General features: G+C 51.3%; 1 protein-coding gene across 1 annotated transcript; it reads right to left on the bottom strand.

Moving 5' to 3' along the window:
* Nucleotides 1–2156: 2156 nt before the first annotated feature.
* Nucleotides 2157–11559, bottom strand: ADAMTS1 (ADAM metallopeptidase with thrombospondin type 1 motif 1). Its single transcript, XM_075433342.1, has 9 exons — nucleotides 10480–11559; nucleotides 9865–10211; nucleotides 9286–9418; nucleotides 8689–8856; nucleotides 8042–8328; nucleotides 7613–7799; nucleotides 7335–7510; nucleotides 6265–6440; nucleotides 2157–5911 (listed from the first exon to the last, which is right to left on the bottom strand). Exons 1-9 carry the CDS (start codon nucleotides 11012–11014, stop codon nucleotides 5170–5172), a joined length of 2751 nt encoding a protein of 916 aa, XP_075289457.1. The 5' UTR covers nucleotides 11015–11559; the 3' UTR covers nucleotides 2157–5169.
* Between the last annotated feature and the right edge of the window lie 1902 nt (nucleotides 11560–13461).

Here is a 13461-nt window from a genome sequence, read left to right as displayed (position 1 = left end):
CATCCTACGACGTTCAGCACATCACATTACCTCTGCTTACCTCCGTGTCATGTGGCAATGATAAAAGCAAAGGTCTCGGTCGTTTTTCTGTACAAGGTGTGCCAGACTTCTATCAAAACACATACAGTGCTTGAAGACATTGATCTGAACGAAAGCTGCTGTGAAACTACGGACAAAGGAACCCAGTTGCCACATTACATGCTATATGGAGCTGCATTTCGGAAGGTGAAATGCCAGCTTTGCTAGTACCTGGCAAATCAGAGTGTTGTCCATACACATAACTCTGGGGCCTTTATTCTCTAACTCAGTGTCCCGACATTAAAATTACAGCTCTGAATATACTCAGCAACCAATGACTCTGAAATGCAGGTGTCAGCTGCTGAAGTATGTAGTGGCTCTAGACAATTTCAGGATTTTTCCATACCAGATATACAGAATTATTTCTTTACCCTGAAAGCTCACACAGAACCAACTTCTATAACAGCAACCAACCTTTCTCTGCTCTGAAACCACATGTATTACAATCAGTGGCAAAATAGTTATTTGGGCAACATCAACATCTCTTGTTTTTACAACAGCAAGAAGACTAAAGAGAGGGGAACACAGAAGCTTAAAAACCCCATCACATACTGGGGTTTTTTATCCCTATTTACTGTTAGTACAAATTCAAGCTGTAAATCATATCATTTATGATTTCAGCAGTGCCACAGGAAAAGAGCTACTCCAAATTTTCTGGTAGCACCATTTACAGTGCTTACCCAGCACAGATAACCACAATTTTACATCTGATCAGCCTGGAAGGTAGTTCTCCAGCGTAACGATTTTCCTCTTCAAATTCCCAGTTATTTTCTAACTTGGTGAAGTTTGAAGATCGGGTTCTGGAGATCTAGCCTCCAAATGGACTTAATGCTAAGCTCTTTAAGGCCGCTAAAAGGCTGCACAGAGTTTTTCCTCAGTCTCATAATGCCTGAAATGACAAAGAACTACTCACCAGGTTGCTTTCATCTGCCCCACTCTGCCAACAGAGAGACCTTAGCCTTACCAAGAACTGGAAGATCACTCAGCCTTGAAAGCAAGGAAACCAAGACTGATGAAAGAAGATGCATTGCATTCATTTAGGCACCTGCCTCTCCCCACACCTCTTAAATTACTTGACGACACAGATTTCACCTACCAAGCCCACCCTACTCATCTAAATCCATTCATCTTATGACACCAAAATGTTAAAAAAAAATGCTGACTTCTCTGAACCTGGGAGGAAGCTGGACAAACTTGGCTCCAAACTGGAGAGAGGTTCTCTGCAGCTGGAAACCTCCCACCCAACCTGCCAAGCTGGGCAGCTGAGAAAACCTGGCTGAAAACAGCAATCCTCATCTAGGGTCTGAAACCCAGCAATGCTCGTCTAGAGTCTGAAGCCCACCAGGGCATCAATGGCATCGGCGGCCCTGGCACAAGGAGCGAGCGCCCAGACGGGCAGAAAGCGCCAGCTCCCGTGCTCAGCCCAACAGAAGCTCCCGAGGGTGTGCCTTAGGAGTCGGTAACAGAGCCGTGCGATCCCTGCTCATGGTAACGAGCGTGCACACAAAAAGAACTCCACTATCCAGCCCGTCGTAATAAAAGCTATAAATTGCCAGTCTCTGGGTGCATGGGGTGTGTTTAACTGTGATCTTGATTGCTACACAGCTAAACTAGGCTCCACTGGTTTTGCTTGTTTCCCCTTGCTGGGTGACCCAGAGCAGCAGACTTTCTTGTAATGAAAGGGTGCTTAGGGCAGGAGCAGTTCTTTGATTGCATTGCTTAATTAATACATTATTTAGAGCACATTCTCTATAACCCGGCCCCGTTAAAAAAAAGGTATAATTTCATGAGCCATATTACTGTGTAACAGATGAAACTGCTGAGAATTCATGACCCAGTCAAAGAAAAATATGTAGTCAGTAAACCACGACTCGGAAACGCAGTCTTGGTCAGCTGCGCAACAAATACGGTTAATGAGTTGCCCCCCTGCTGCTATGTTTACGCTCTACAGAAATGAGTGTCGCCACAGAAAACAGGCTGCCATTATATCATAACTTTTTATTAGTTCATCACTCATTTTATTATGCAGTTGTTTGCAAGAGTGTAAAAAAAAAAAAGTTGCTGTCACTGTTGTTTTTTACTGTAAAATACCGAATGTGTTTGGTTTCACTCACACCCTCCGACTCCTCGCTCAGCTCGACTTAACCATGGGGCTGATCGATCTAACCCAGGTAATACCGCCCGGAGCATTTTGGAAATGCAGAACACCTTAGCGCCTTTTGTTAAAACACAGGGAATTTGCTGCGTTTGGTTGGATCCAAACTCCCTTCAGCACGAAAGGCGGCGCCTGGGAAATACCATTTTTCTCTCCCGACAAGCGCTACTGCAAGACGTGAGAGTAGCCCAGCACCTTGGGCTTGCTTTCATTGCTACGGGCAGGTCTGGGAGAAGCTGTTTCCACCACAAGACTTTCTTCGCCTTGCCTGGAATGTATCTTCCAGGTTGATGAGAGCAAATTTGGGCAATTATCACCGCCCAGCAGTCGTGCGACCTCGCCAGTTCTGTAGATATGGAAAAGTCTTGCAGTTTCAGGACTGCAGCTCCTCGGGCTCTTAAACGGAGAGTGTTTTGGGCAAAACCAGCGAACAGCTACGTGTTAGGATATGAATTCTACAAGGAGCAAGAACAACAGCAGAAAATGAAAATAAAATGCCTATTTTTTTCCCTTGAAAATGTATGCTTTCCTAATTTTCACCTGCTGTAGTAAAATATACATGTGCACATATACAAGTATACAAATAAATAATTATTTGCTGTATTTATAAACACTTCTAAGTTATTTCTAAAGACAGAAAGTGATTGTCTCCCTCCCGAATACTAGAAGTAAAATGTTCCCCAGTATTTTTGCACGTCAAAGACAAAGTAACGCTCAATGAAGTGTGACGTGATGAGAATTTTTCTATGTGCTTTAGAGGGGCCAGGATTTTATCCGTGGAATAAAGTGGGAACTATTTCTGCAAAACACAGTCCAAACATTGGCAAAGGAAGTTTTAATAGATTTTTACATGACACAAAGCCAAAAGTATTCATAGATGACTGATGTCTCAAATTCCATGGCAAAAATCCTACCAAGTTCAACAGAAGATTTTCCCTCAACTGCAGTGGTCATGAGATCAGAAATGAGGGAGCAAAAATCAGTTTCTTCATGCTTAGTATGTATTTTAGCATTGTAAAACGTGTTACCAACAGCATCCGCACAGCTCATTCATACAGTACTTCTAATTAGAAAAGCATGACCAGGAGGCCCTCCAGCAATTCGTGAGGGAAACCTCCGACTGCTGGTTAATGGTTTTGAATTTTGACTGCTTCTTTCCCAGCAGGGTAAAGTTAAGTGGAGCAGGTAAAACTGCTACTTTCATACATATTTTCTTGGTTATAAACACCACTGACAGCAATACTCCCTCTGTAAGCAGTTATTAAAACCAGTGGCATCAGTCTAGTTGCACTCCATTTTTTTTTAAAGATGAAACAACAGTGCTGAGCACCCTGTTAGTGGTTAAGCAATAAAACACAAAATTACCCCTTTTAACGTGGTATATGACATTATGGGTAGAGTTTTCCAAACCTCTTCACTAACACAGTCAATTAGTAGCCAAAGCTACCAGTCATTTTGAAAAGTGTGGTTTAGCTTTTTTCGTAACACTGCCTTAGATTCCAAGCTCTTTCTGCTCGATGGACTAGTTTTACTCCAGTGAAATAAAGACGCTCCACTTCCAAAATTTATAGGGTTCATTTATTACCTCTAGTAACATATTATACTGTATAAATACTCTATCCTTGTTATATGTCCTTTTAAAAAAGCGATAACTTAGAAGGTCACATTAGACAAGAAGTATAAAAATAAATACGCTCATTATATGCATTTATTACAAATTATAACCCTTCCCAGAAGGGAAAGAAATATAAAATACTTATAAAGTATATAAGATCTATAGTAATATATTTTACTATATACATATGGAAAGCCATATTCTCTCATTGTCTATGGACTGGCACAAACCTCAGTTATGAGAATGCTGGCGTATTGCTGTGGATGGACCTGCTATCCTTCAGCTTTGTCTTCTCGCCTTATCGGTCATTTGATTTGAGCACTACAAACCCATCAGAGGCCACGTAGGAGAGGTTCCCATTCATAGCGGGATCTTTTTTTTTAACCCAAATGCAAATAATTTCCATTGGCTAGGGTAAGGTAAAAGATTTGAATGTGAAAGCATGACTCAAATGCTCGCAAATGCCGCCAGTCTGGTTGACAGGATGGCAGGACCAAGCTCGAATCAGAAAAGCCGGTGGAAGGTATGCAGAAGGCACAAAGAGCAACCACTCAGCGATGCTACCTGCTCCATTAAGATTTCCACTTTTTCTAGCCTCTGGATTACGTATGTCACCACAATGGCATCGCAGTGGATGAGAGAAACGGACAGGCATGTCGGGATGACATAAAGATACTTTAAAAAAACGACGTTCTAGTTATTCATGGAGTTGACTGACTGTTCTTGATACTTCTTACTCTTTACAGGTAGAGAATATGGCTTTATTTTTATATAAAACTATTCTCTGAAACAATAGCAGCCATGAATGACATAGTTAAAGCTCTTTTTCCAATCCTGTTTTTTGCCCTTCGTGAGGTAGGTAAGCCCTGACCAATTATTTTAAGCTATCTTTTCCGCTCCCCTTTCCCTCCCCTTCCTACACATAGGGACCTGATCAGTACCACAATATAAATCCAAAAGAAGGGAGAAATAACCCAACCCCAACATGCTTGCTTAAACCTGTTTTGGACACTGCTCACGTTTTGATTAATTTGCAACAGACTTAAAAAAAGGCAATTATAATGCCCTCGGGCCTTATCTGCTGAAGACGAGTGAGTGACATGGGTCTGCTATCCCACCAAACTTTTGGTTGGCAGGGTATTTTTAGGATGCAACGCCAACGAAAGCTATTTGCACTGTCCCACCTCAACGGATCCTCACCACAAATTTTGTATGCGAAAACACCTGCGCTGCCTCTAGCCCTCTTTTTTTCAGTGCATTGTTCTGAAGGAAACAAAAAATAAAATAATAAAAAAAATTTAGCTTTCCCGACTTATACTATCTAACTGCAGTCCGTGACGTTGCAGAAGTCTATCAGGTGTTTCGGTTTCTTGGAAGGCTCACAGCTTTCTTGCGGCAGCACGCTGCCGTCGTAAGAAATACATTTCAACAATCTCTTCTTGAAACCCTTCCCGCAGGTCTTAGAGCAGGGCGACCAGTCCCCCAGCTGCCACTGCAGGCAGGGCACGTCGGCGCAGGGACGGACGTCGCTGGGCTTCAGCTCCCGGGCGCAGTCAGCGGCCGGCCGCCCCCGGGGGTCCCGGCACTCCACCGCCCGCCGCTGCCAGCCCGAGCCGCACGACTTGGAGCACTCGCCCCACTCCTCGATGACCCACTCGGAGGAGATGATCTCCCTGATGGCGTTGAAGGACTCTTTCTTTCTACCGGGCGCCTTCTCCGAGCCAGGCTGCGCGGGCTTCTTCACGAAATAGGTGTACTTGATCTTGGGCTGTGGCAGGTCCCCCACCGTGAGGACCTGGATGGTCAGAGGCTCCTTCAGAGGGCTGAAACTGCGGATCCTCTCCAGGGCGGCGGAGGAGCCGCTGTACCGCAGCACGCTGCCCTTGTAGGTGATGTCCTGCTCCAGCGTGGACAGGGTGTAATCGCCGTTGAGGATGTAGGTGCCGTCTGCCGCTTTGATGGCGAGGAAGCTGCCGTCGTGTCTCGCGCCCCTGTGGTTCCGCTGCTTCACCTCGATGTTCGTCGCCCCGGCTGGAATGGTGACGATGTCGTGGTAGCCGGGTCTGCCCAAGAGAAAAGAGAAAAACTGAGCTTCCAACAGGGAACAAGCTGCCCGGCGCGAGACTGAAATTCATTTGAAGCTGAAGCATTAAGCTCATGATGAGCTGCCGACCTAATCGAATTAATGGATTGAGGGATTTGCAAAGTCGCATCCCACACTATTGCTACGGCAGAGGCGTGCCCACTTGGGAGGTGCTTTCTTTCGCTGGGGATCTCACCGCAAGCTGTCTTCGGTTAGATGGCTCTGACAGATCAGATCTCCGTTCCAACGATAAACTGGGGCAACATCTCACCCAAAGCTTACACCCACGAAACATGCACCGGAACAAAAGAACAGCAGCAGTCATCTACTCACTTTGCTCTAACAAGCGTGCCAGACACTTTCTTGCAAGTGGATCCATTGCCACCGCAGATCCCGCATTTGTCAAACTTCTTATTGGATCCTATCATACGGTCGCAGCCAGCCTTTACGCACTGTCCCTGGACGCAGACGGAGGTGGAATCGGGGCTACATGGGGTACCATCCACAACCTTTGCAGGAAAAAAGCAGTAGGGTGCTCGATTAGGAGATGCACATTGCTTCGAAATTGCATAAGACAGAGACATCAAAATGCAAAATATGGACAGTTGGATGACCTACAGCACCCGTATTTCTAGGGCTTTTGAAACTAAAAACCAGAGCAGCCCATAGACAGTTGGAGGTATGTGGTGCTACTTCATGTCACTTGCAAAAGTGATGCCATGGTGACAGGAGAAAACAACCAATTTCAGTTTTTATTAACATTCCCCCCCCCCACCAAAAAAAAAAACCCTCACAGAACTGTTTCACTGATTTCATACAAAGGACATTGTTTTCTAATGTCACTAGAAGTTAGTCATGTCCTCGCAGTATAGGACCAAAATTGCTTTTAATGGTGTTCAACGTATCCTTTATTTCTAGGAGCACTGCTCTACAAAAACTATGTGTGTCATCGCCCTGGTGGTTCTTGGCTCTCAGCATCTTACGACAGGGAGTTCAAGTAGCTATGCAAGATTAACATTTTTCCTTCTGTTTATTTTAAGCTGTCAGCGTATTAGTAATCAGTATGAGAAAGCACCAATGTTTTGGCAAAGAACCCCCACAGGTTTCCAAACATATCTCAGTGTAATCAAATTGGTGGAAGGAGAGGAAAGGAAACTAGGGTGGAGTAGGCAGAAGAGGCGGTACGTGTGAAATAACTGGAAGGACTGTGCTGGAATCTTTAAAGCATGCTTGCACTGATCAAGCTGTACACGTAGGAGGAGGAGAAGGAAGAATCTAGCTTAAATATGAGAAAGACATAATTTCAGATTTCTACACTGCTTGACTCTTAACTTCACATAAAGAGTTAGAGGAAATAAAAATCCTATTCCCCATCAGATGGAAGAGGTATAGTTCTGAAATACCTTTGGCTGTAAAACAAAGAAGTATCCTGTTCCTTTCGCTCGGCAGACCAGCTTGCATCTGTCCTTTGGAGAGACACCGGCAAACTTCGGTGTCCACTCCACTGCAGGTCCACTTCCAAAGGGAGACTTGGAAAACTCATTGTGCTTTTCGCATTGTTCCTCCCTAAAGGTTTTGCCTGCAGGCAGAGGAAAGACAGGTGGACATTAGCTCATCTTCTGTGCACGCTCCTCCTCCACAATATACCCTTCCTCTGCCTCAAAAATGAGGAAAAGATTACCATCATTGTCCGGACAGTCCTCGATGTTGCATGATCTGTATTGCACTCGCTTCCCTTCACAGTATTTCCCCCCGTTCCTCGGGATGGGGTTGTCACACTCCCTGAAGGAGTACTGCACTCCGCCGCCGCAGGTCCGGGAGCACTCTCCCCACGCCCCCCAGGACCCCCAGCTCCCATGCACCGGCGTCTGGAATGACAAGCAAAAGCAGAACAAAAAAGTTAATACAGTAAAAGCAAAACCAAACCACAAAAACAACGATCATGCTCATTTTCACCTAAGCCATTTGTAAAAAAGAAGCTCCAAGAAGTTTGCCTTAGTAGCTAGCTGCCTTCATTTATTCAAGCCCTTTTCCTGACTACTCCCACTGAAGCACCGCCCGTGCTACTCTGCAACCCAAGATATATTCCGATTTCTTTTTTAATACTTACATCATAATGCTTCTTCTCAGTTTTATTCACACACTTGCCGTTCATGCACCACTTCCCTTCCCCGCAGCTGGTGCCGTCTGCCCAAGGGAAGTGTTTGGTTTGGCACACGAGCAGTCCTCCAGAAGTGCCAGTACACCACAGCGTCGTACACGTACTGGCTGCATCGGGGCAGTGCTTGGACTCATCTCCAAACGTAAACTGGCACTGTCTGTTGGCGTCGTACAACGTGCCAGGCAAGTCAGAAGGAAGCTGGATGGGTTTGTGCGGCTTGTCCAACAAACACTCACCTGGAAAGGAAGAAAAAAGAAAAAAAAACAACCACACAATGCTGTCAGTGAGTTCAGTTTCAAAAGGGAACTGCGTTTCCTTCAAAATGTAAGTCTTTGAGTCAATTTGTGCCACCATTCTTGTAAAACTAAGGGTCCTCTAAAATCGTTGGCAGCAAGTAAAGGGTTAATCCTGTGCTGTAGCAGAAAGCACTCTGTTAAGAGAAAGAAAGGGAGAAAGGGAGAAAGAGAGAGAAAGAGAGAGAGAAAGAAAGAAAGAGAGAAAGAAAGAGAGAAAGAAAGAAAGAGAGAAAGAAAGCAAGCAAGCAGTAAAGCACAAGAGCGTAAGTGCCACACGAATGGAAAGCTTAATAATCTTACCATGACCGTTATCCAAAAATGTTGTAATCATGTAGGCACTACATGGAGACCAGGGCTGGCTTCGATCCAGATTGGAAAGCATGGATGCCATCATGTGGAAATCCCGGCTTATTCCATTAATACCAGCACACTGCTTTGCATCGTCATGAGGCATGTTAAACACGTGACCTTAGGAAAAAAAATAAAAAAGCAAAGTCTGTGATTTTAGGAAGTCTGTCCTACGCATTACTAACACTATTTTAAATACTCCACTAGAGCTGCTCATGGCCCGGTCTTTGAATAATAACCTGCATACTGCCAAATTTTAAGCAGATGGCACTGTATCTTCGCTCCCTCACAGGCTTCTCGCACGCTTTTTTCCTGCCATCAGTCACACGCACAGCTCGTGCAGACAACGCCGTGCAGACCGGATTTGCTTTCCGCGGTTCAACCCTGCTACGCGGCAGAGCTTTGCCTCCTCCCGCCTGCGCTGGGGAGCGCGGGGTGCTCTGCGCCCTGCAGGGCGAGCCCAGGGTGCGGGCTGGGCAGCCCTTCGCATTACAGCACCGAGCTGGCTCCAGTTCATCACGTGAAATCGCCTCTCGAAGCTTCAAGTACCTAGCTCGTGGGCCGTTGTGAAGGCAGCCTGCAAACCATCGTCCTCTATGATAGAGCAACTGCGGTTCAGATCACAAACCGTTCCCACATCAGCCATCCCAAGGGTATCACATGTCTTGGCACCGCAGAGGTCCTGTAAAAAAAGGCAGTTTCATTATTAATCAGATCAGAGACTTAACCTTGGCAAGAAACATCCAGCCCTGGCGGTTTGCCTTTACTTATGGAAAGAGCATAAATATTCAGCACTTCAATGGGTATGATGGCAAAAATCTGTCCTTGGAACATACACAAGAGTTACACGTAGAAATAAAATGCATAATTTCCACACTAAATCTGCTAGAAGCACACAAGGCAGAAATGCGCTGCACGTACTGTGAGTTTCACCTGGGACGGCCCGAAAACAGCACAACAAACGACCCAACAGAACACAGTTCACCTCATCCTCAGCCTACTCTGCCGCAGCTGCGGTGACACACGACTGCCCGCGAACGCTTTTTTCTGGAGGTCTCCTGGCAGAGGGGGCCTCTGGGGGCAGAGAGCAACGGGCGCGGGGATGGATTTGACCTCCGTGTCCCTCACCTGCCTCGTGAAGAGGATCGCCGTGTCGTAGTGCTCTGCGTGCCGGTCGCTGGGCGGGTTGTGCTGCTTCTGCCAGCTGCAGAAGTTTCTTAAAGTCAGGGCCGCGTTGGAAGAGATATCGGGCCCCTTCCGCTCCTCATAGATGACCATGATCTTCACCACCACCAGGCTGACGGAGTTGCGGATGCTGGGGTGCTTGTACAGCTTGGCTGCCACCGAGAGCAGCGTCAGGAGGTAGTGCTTCAGCCCGCTGCCGTGGAACTCGGCCATGGACTGGTCGGCCACCAGCATGGTCTCCACGTAGCGGGGGCTGGACACGAACCTCTTCTTCCTTCTGCTTCCCGTCTCTGCATTGAGTAAAGAGGGGGGGGAGCGCAGGTGAGCGGAACTGACAGACCACCGCCAGGACCCCCAGACCCACCGACACTCGCGGTCTGCACCCGAGGGATGCACCCCGCGGCCCCACGCCCGGCTCCCTCCCCCGGACTTCGGCAGCCTCAACACCCCACCCCCCCCCAGACGGCCGCCGCCCCCCGGCGCGGGGATGAGGGAAGCACCGGCACAACCCCCCCCGTCCCCTCCCCGTCCCCGGGGCGGGCGGCGCCCCGACGGTACCTGCGTGCCCGGCGGGCTCCGGCTCCGGCCCCGGCGCCCCCGCCCCGGCGTCGGCCACGGCGCATCGGGCGGCGGCGGGGGGGGCCTGGCGGGCCCCGCGGCGGCGGAGGAGGTGCGGGCCGCGGCGGTGCGCGGTGCCGGGGGCCGGCTGGATGAGGTACTGCCGGCCCCGCAGGGAGAAGGCGCCGCGCAGCCCCGCGCAGAGGCTGAGGGCGGCGGCGGAGCCGGGGTCCCGGTTGACGGTGCCGGAGTAGAAGCAGCGGGAGAGGTCGTCCTCCGGCGGCGGCGGCGGCCCGCCCAGGTGCTGCAGGGTGAAGGCCGGGGCCAGGAAGCTACTGTCGGGCTCCAGCTCCAGCGTCAGCCGCTCCCCGAAGGCCTCCAGGCGGAAGCACTCCCGGCCGGCGGCAGCTCCCAGGCGCCGCGGCACGACCAGCGCCCGCCGCTCGGCGCGGGGGTCGGCGCCGCACGGGCTCAGCAGCGCCGCCAGCACCGGCACCACCAGCGCCGGCAGCACCGGGCGCCGCCCGGCCCTCATCGCGGCCGCCGGGCGCGGAAGGCGTTCTGCTGCTGCGGCCGCGGCGGGGGCCCGCTCGGGGTCTTTATTCAGACGGAGTTGTGGATGTTTTTGCTTTCGAGTTTTTTTTTTTTTGGGGGGGGGGGGGGGGGGGGTCTCTCAGTTCCTCCCCGCTGGCGGAGGGGCGCGGGGGGCCGGGCGGTCACTGCAGAGGCGGCATCGGCTTCCCCATGGCCAGGACGCGGCGGCGGGGGGCGAGGGTCTGCGAGGGGAGCGGCCGCCCCGCTCTGTCCGTCCCGCCGTCCGTCCGTCCGTCCGTCCCCGTTCTCTCGGTGCCGTCCTCTCCTTCCCGCCGCCTCCTCGGCTCTCCGCGGTCGGGGAGGAAGCTCCGGCGAGTCTCCGCTCGCCCCTCCGGCAGCCCCGGGACGGTCCCGCCTGCGCTTCCACGGCCCCAAGCGCCGAGCAGCCTCCCGTCCTCGCAGAGCAGGACACCGAGCGGAGGCCACCCGCAGCCCTCCGCGCCGGGCCGGGCCCCCTTCACGCCGCAGTCCCGGCGCCTCCGCCGTGCGGGCTGAATGCGGCGGTCGGGGCGGCCGCCGCCGCCCTTTATGGGGCTCTCCCGGGCCGCCCCCACCCCCGGCGGGGCCCGCCGCCCCCCGCCGCGCCGCCCCTCGGCCGCGGCCGCTGAGCTCACTGCGTGCGTAACGGGGCCGCGGGCGGCCCCCGCCCCCCCCCCCCCCCCGCCGCCCCCGACGGGGCGGGACGGGGCGCGGCGCGGCGGGCAGGGCCCGGGGTCGGCCCTTGGGCGCCGGGCGGGGGGCGGGCCGCTTCCCCGGCCCCGGGGCCCGCCCGGCGGAGGGGGCGTCCCGGCCCCCCGGGCCCGAGGGCGGCTCGGCGGGGTCGCGGGCTGGGGTCTGCGCCCGGGGATGGGGAGCGGCGGCCGAACAGCCCGGAGCACCGGGGGGGGGGGAGGGGGGGAAGGGAGACTTCGGGTCGCGTTCGTGGCTTTTCCTTCTCTTTTTTCCTTTTCTCTTTTTTTTTTTTTTTTAATTTTTTTTAAAGCAATTCTTGCCCTTTGACGGCCTGACCACCTGCGGTCAGCCGCGCACCTGTGCAGCCGGGAAATGCACGGCCCGTCCCCTGCTGATCCCCTCCACGTGCTGTGTGTGCCCTGGCCGCGCTGCCGGCTCGCCTTGCCGAGGCCTTTTCGGAGGGCAGGTGAGGGGGTGGGAACGGGGCAGCGTTACCTGTCGGGGACGGCTCCCGGGCTTCCAAACGGAGCGAAGGCGCCTCGGCGTCCGTCGACACCCAGTTTCACGCTGGCTGAAAACGGGAGCAGTGAAAGACAGCGCGAAAGACAGCGTCGTCGTGACAGGGCGAACATTTCCAAAGCTTTATGTGTCTGCTGTTCTCTGGGGATGGAGTGTCCCGTTTGTGCCACTAAATCTGAACCGAAGGGTTTTCTCCCTGGTTCAGACCATGTCAGACAAACTTGGAGCCGCGCTTCTGTGTCAACTGCGCAGCCCGATTGCCTGCCAAGTTCCGATAATACATTTATTTCCCATGGTGTTCTGTAAGCGGCACGAGTTTAGAAACACACTTCTTTTGAAATTGCGCAAAAAACGTACGAGAAGGTGAACCCAATCTTCCAGTTACTCACTCCACAAAAGTGCAGTTGTCCCATGCAGTGATGAGCAGAACCGGGACTGGGCCTGGGATGAGGGCTGTTCCTTCGTGTGCAGCAGGGAATGTCGGGCTTTTTGAGCCGAGTCTCGGCCTTGAGCAGCTGCGGCTGCCGCCCGTCCACACGTCAGGAGCGGGAACATCCACCCGGTCACCACACAGGCCCGGCTTTTGGCTCGAGGGTCGGAGGTGTGTGCCAGTCTCCACCGTTACGACTGAGATCTGGTAGCGTGTACCCAACTCCGTCAGCTTTTCCTAGGACAGAAAACTGCCAGCAAAGGTACGGTTCACGCACGCTGTTGATTTTCTGTTGCGTATGGCACAGACCTAGCAGTTGTCTGCATGTTGAATGTTTAGGGAATTGCAAGTTTAAACGTCTAGACATATGGTATATAAAACGTGGAATGGAAAGGAAGGCATTTTTGTAATTTAGTTTTGAACTTATGTTAGATTTGAAGTAGTTATGCTTGCAAAGATATTAATTAAAAATTAAATATTCCTAGTCCGTCAGCCTAATCGGTGCCGTGCATAAATCGGCAGGGACCAGAGGGAGGCGGCTGCAGTGCCCACCAAGGACGCATCCACCCAGCTGCAGGGGCCACCTTTGTGGTTATATTTTGCTGTTCCTTTCTGATGTAAAAAAAATTTCGGATTTGAAAACGTCCTGACCACCTTAAAACAGCTTTTTTTGGCGTGGAGAATCTTCCCGACGTTCCACCAGGTGGCACTCGCCTGTAGGGAATGTTTCTGGTGGATCATCTCCCAGGTTCCAGACCGTGCTCTGG

The sequence above is a fragment of the Opisthocomus hoazin genome, chromosome 1, assembly GCF_030867145.1.
Source record: "Opisthocomus hoazin isolate bOpiHoa1 chromosome 1, bOpiHoa1.hap1, whole genome shotgun sequence".
Lineage (NCBI taxonomy): Eukaryota > Metazoa > Chordata > Aves > Opisthocomiformes > Opisthocomidae > Opisthocomus > Opisthocomus hoazin.
This window is presented reverse-complemented; position numbering and strand designations above follow the sequence as displayed.